This window comes from Microcaecilia unicolor, chromosome 1 (genome assembly GCF_901765095.1).
Source record: "Microcaecilia unicolor chromosome 1, aMicUni1.1, whole genome shotgun sequence".
NCBI classification, from domain to species: domain Eukaryota; kingdom Metazoa; phylum Chordata; class Amphibia; order Gymnophiona; family Siphonopidae; genus Microcaecilia; species Microcaecilia unicolor.
Genome location: NC_044031.1, coordinates 633,545,399 through 633,548,643, shown reverse-complemented (window position 1 = coordinate 633,548,643; position 3,245 = coordinate 633,545,399). Strand labels below are relative to the sequence as shown.

Sequence of the window (3,245 nt, the reverse complement as noted above, 5' to 3'; positions counted from 1 at the left end):
GGGTAGCTGGACATGGGTGGCTGCAGGGGGGCAGGGGGAGAGAGGAGGGTCGCTGGACATGGATCAGCTGTGAGGCATGCTTTTTTTTTCTTTCTTCGCAGTTTCTGAAGTTGACAGCATAATGGCTACGGTGACGTCAGCCTGATCTACGGAGCCTAGCAGACCAACTCCGAAGAAGCCACGGACACAGGCAGCAAGATGCACAGAACGTTGGAGGTGAGAATTATTATATAGGATAACCAGCTGCTTCTAGTTCATAACCCAGAGATGCCATAAGGACATTAAAGAGAATTGGAAACAAAAGGGAACCTTGGGGGATCCTATAAACTGCATCCCATCTCTGCAACTATTCTCCCTCTAACTTCACAGAATAGGATCTTGCAAACAAAAAACCTCAAAACCAAATTAGAACATTTCCTGTTAAACCGATATTGATCAAGATTTTTAATAACGAGGTGTGATCCACAAGGTCAAATGTGCTAGACAAATCAAGTTGTGGGAACCCTGTTATATCCCTTCGTGACACCCTGAGCGAGGGTTGAGGGTGGACCTGTGAACTAACACAGTTGGACAAAGGGATATAAATGAAAACAAGTGTTTATTTAATGGAATCGTGAGGCCTGTTATGTCACAGGGCCAGGAACACAGAGAAAAATTCCTCTGTAGTTCAATAAGCACAGTCTTAAGCAGGCCTCTGGCTGGAAGACCCAAAACACAGTGTCTGGTGGGGCTACCACATCTCAAACACAGCTTGTAAGTCCTTCTTGGTTCTTCTCCCAGTTCTAGGGTCTGGCTCCAGCCAGACCTTTGAGCAAGGCTTGCAAGGATCAAACAGGAAACAAAAGTGTCTTACCTCAGCCAGGTTACAATCATTAAATATCTGTTGTAGTGGCACATGCTAGGGCTTCAATTCTTCCTTCCTTGGGCCTGCTTATCCTCAGTCTGGTCCTGCCTTTTATACTTCCTGGTTTTGACCACCCTTACCAGTTCACTTCCTCCCGGAGTGGGACAAGTGATCTTTAGTTGGCTTAGGCTATTTGAGGGACTAATCTTAAGGGTGAGGAGCAATGTTCTATAAACCTCCTTACACCCTTTTATCATTTAAGTGTCTGCCCAGCATGCCTCTTTCCCTTCCCATATTAACCAGTTAACTGTTCTTGTGACAGCTAGATGTCTATTAAAAAATGTTGTCTGCTGAATAAGAATTTCAAAGTATACATTTGTCTGGGTAACTCCTACAGTTACTTGCACACATCTTTCGAATATTACTCTCCAAGCTGAGTATGAATATTAGTCTGAAAACTGAGTATGACATCATCTATCAGAAGAGTCAAGAAAGAGGATCAGTAATTAGGGACTGGACTTACCCATAAAAGATATCTATTCATAAAGGAAAGACAGAGGGCATGACAACCTGACAGCTGCATTTGAGCCACAGCAACCTGGAGTAATGAGCATTAGAATGTAATATAAAGTCCTCTTAATTTAGACATCATTGATATGGAATGAAAAATAATATTGCCTATTAGAAAAAAATCTTAATTTCTCAACAGAAGGGCTTTCTATAAATATTTTCATACCTAAAAGTCATAGATGTTCTTCTAGTGACTCAAGATCGCTGAACATAAAACACTTATCTAGAAAACACTGTCAATGACGTGAAGAGCTTTTTCCACCCCTTTACCAGAGCCATTTTCACTTCCTTGTTCCTCAGGCTGTAAATCAGGGGGTTTAACATGGGGATCAGCACTGCATAAAATACTGAAACTATTTTGTCCTGCTCCATAGAATAACTTGAAGCAGGTCGTAAATACATGAAAAAAAGAGTCCCATAGAATATGATCACAGCAGTGAAGTGGGAGGCACAAGTGTTGAATGCCTTGCGTCTTCCTTCAGCAGAGCGAATCCTCAGGATGCTGGAGAGAATATAAGTATAAGAGACTAAGATGGCCACAAGTGTTGTTATTAAGTTGAACCCAACAAGAATACTAAATACAAGTTTGTAGACAAAGGTGTCAGAGCATGTAAGCATCATGAGAGGAGGACCATCACAGAAATAGTGATTAATTGCATTAGACCCACAGTAGGACAATTTAAAAGTACAAATTGTATGCACTAGAGCATCACCAAAGCAACCCACATAAGCTGCACTCACCATCTGAATGCACAGCCTCCTGACAGGATAAAGCAATGGATTACAGATTGCCACGTATCGATCATATGCCATCAAGGCCAGTAGAAAACATTCTGTGGTAGCAAAACCTCCATAAAAATACAGCTGTAGAGCACAACCATTGAAGGAGATGGTTTCCTGCTCTGCCAGGAGAGTTTGCAGGGCTTTGGGAGTAATGACTGAAGAATAACAGATATCTATGAATGACAAGTGAATGAGGAAAAAGTACATTGGGGTCTGCAAGTGCTCATCTAACCTAGTTACAAGAATGATACCAATATTTCCCAGCAGGGTGATAATATAGACCAGTAGGAAGAGCACAAAGAGTGGAATCTGGAGCTTTGGATCACAAGTGAGTCCAAGGAGAATGAACTCAGTCACTGTCTGGTTCCTGCCTTCCATTTATTCTGTTGATTACAGCTGTTGGTAGAAAAAAAATCAGATTTGAAGAAAGCATGTGTAATGATTGTATTTTATGCTTCTAACTGTACACTTGATAGTGGTGATAATGCATTTCTATGCCATCTGTACTCTAGAAAACAACACTGTATTTTTATCACAACAATGACTTACACATTTCTCATTCATTGTTTATTTTTGTTTTGTATACCCTCTTCCTGAAAATTCTTTCAATGGACCGGTATGCCATCAGGACCCCCTTAAGTTCCAGAATGGTGGACCCGCTTGTGCAGGGAGGAGGAAAACTCTGTACATTAGGGCCGGATGTTTCACTCTCCCCTCTTATTCTCAAATGTACATTACTACTACTACTTAACATTTCTAGAGCGCTACTAGGGTTATGCAGCGCTGTACAAATTAACAAAGAAGGATGGTCCCTGCTCAAAGGAGCTTACAATCTAAAGAACGAAATGTCAAGTTGGGGCAGTCTGGATTTCCTGAGTAGAGGTGTAGTGGTTAGGTGCCGAAGGCGACATTGAAGAGGTGGGCTTTAAGCAGTGATTTGAAGATGGGCAGGGAGGGGGCCCGGCGTATGGGCTCGGTGAGTTTGTTCCACGCATGGGGTGAGGCGAGGCAGAAAGGGCGGAGCCTGGAGTTGGCGGTAGTGGAGAAG

The 3,245-nt window shown here is 42.4% G+C and overlaps 1 protein-coding gene across 1 annotated transcript; it reads right to left on the bottom strand.

The window, feature by feature from the left end:
• Positions 1-231: 231 nt before the first annotated feature.
• On the bottom strand, positions 232-2,575 carry LOC115460499 (olfactory receptor 1020-like; the record flags this gene model as incomplete). Its single annotated transcript, XM_030190264.1, has 2 exons — positions 1,685-2,575; positions 232-249 (listed from the first exon to the last, which is right to left on the bottom strand). Coding segments are annotated over exons 1-2 (909 nt in total), but the record flags the coding sequence as incomplete, so codon positions are not given.
• Positions 2,576-3,245: the final 670 nt, after the last annotated feature.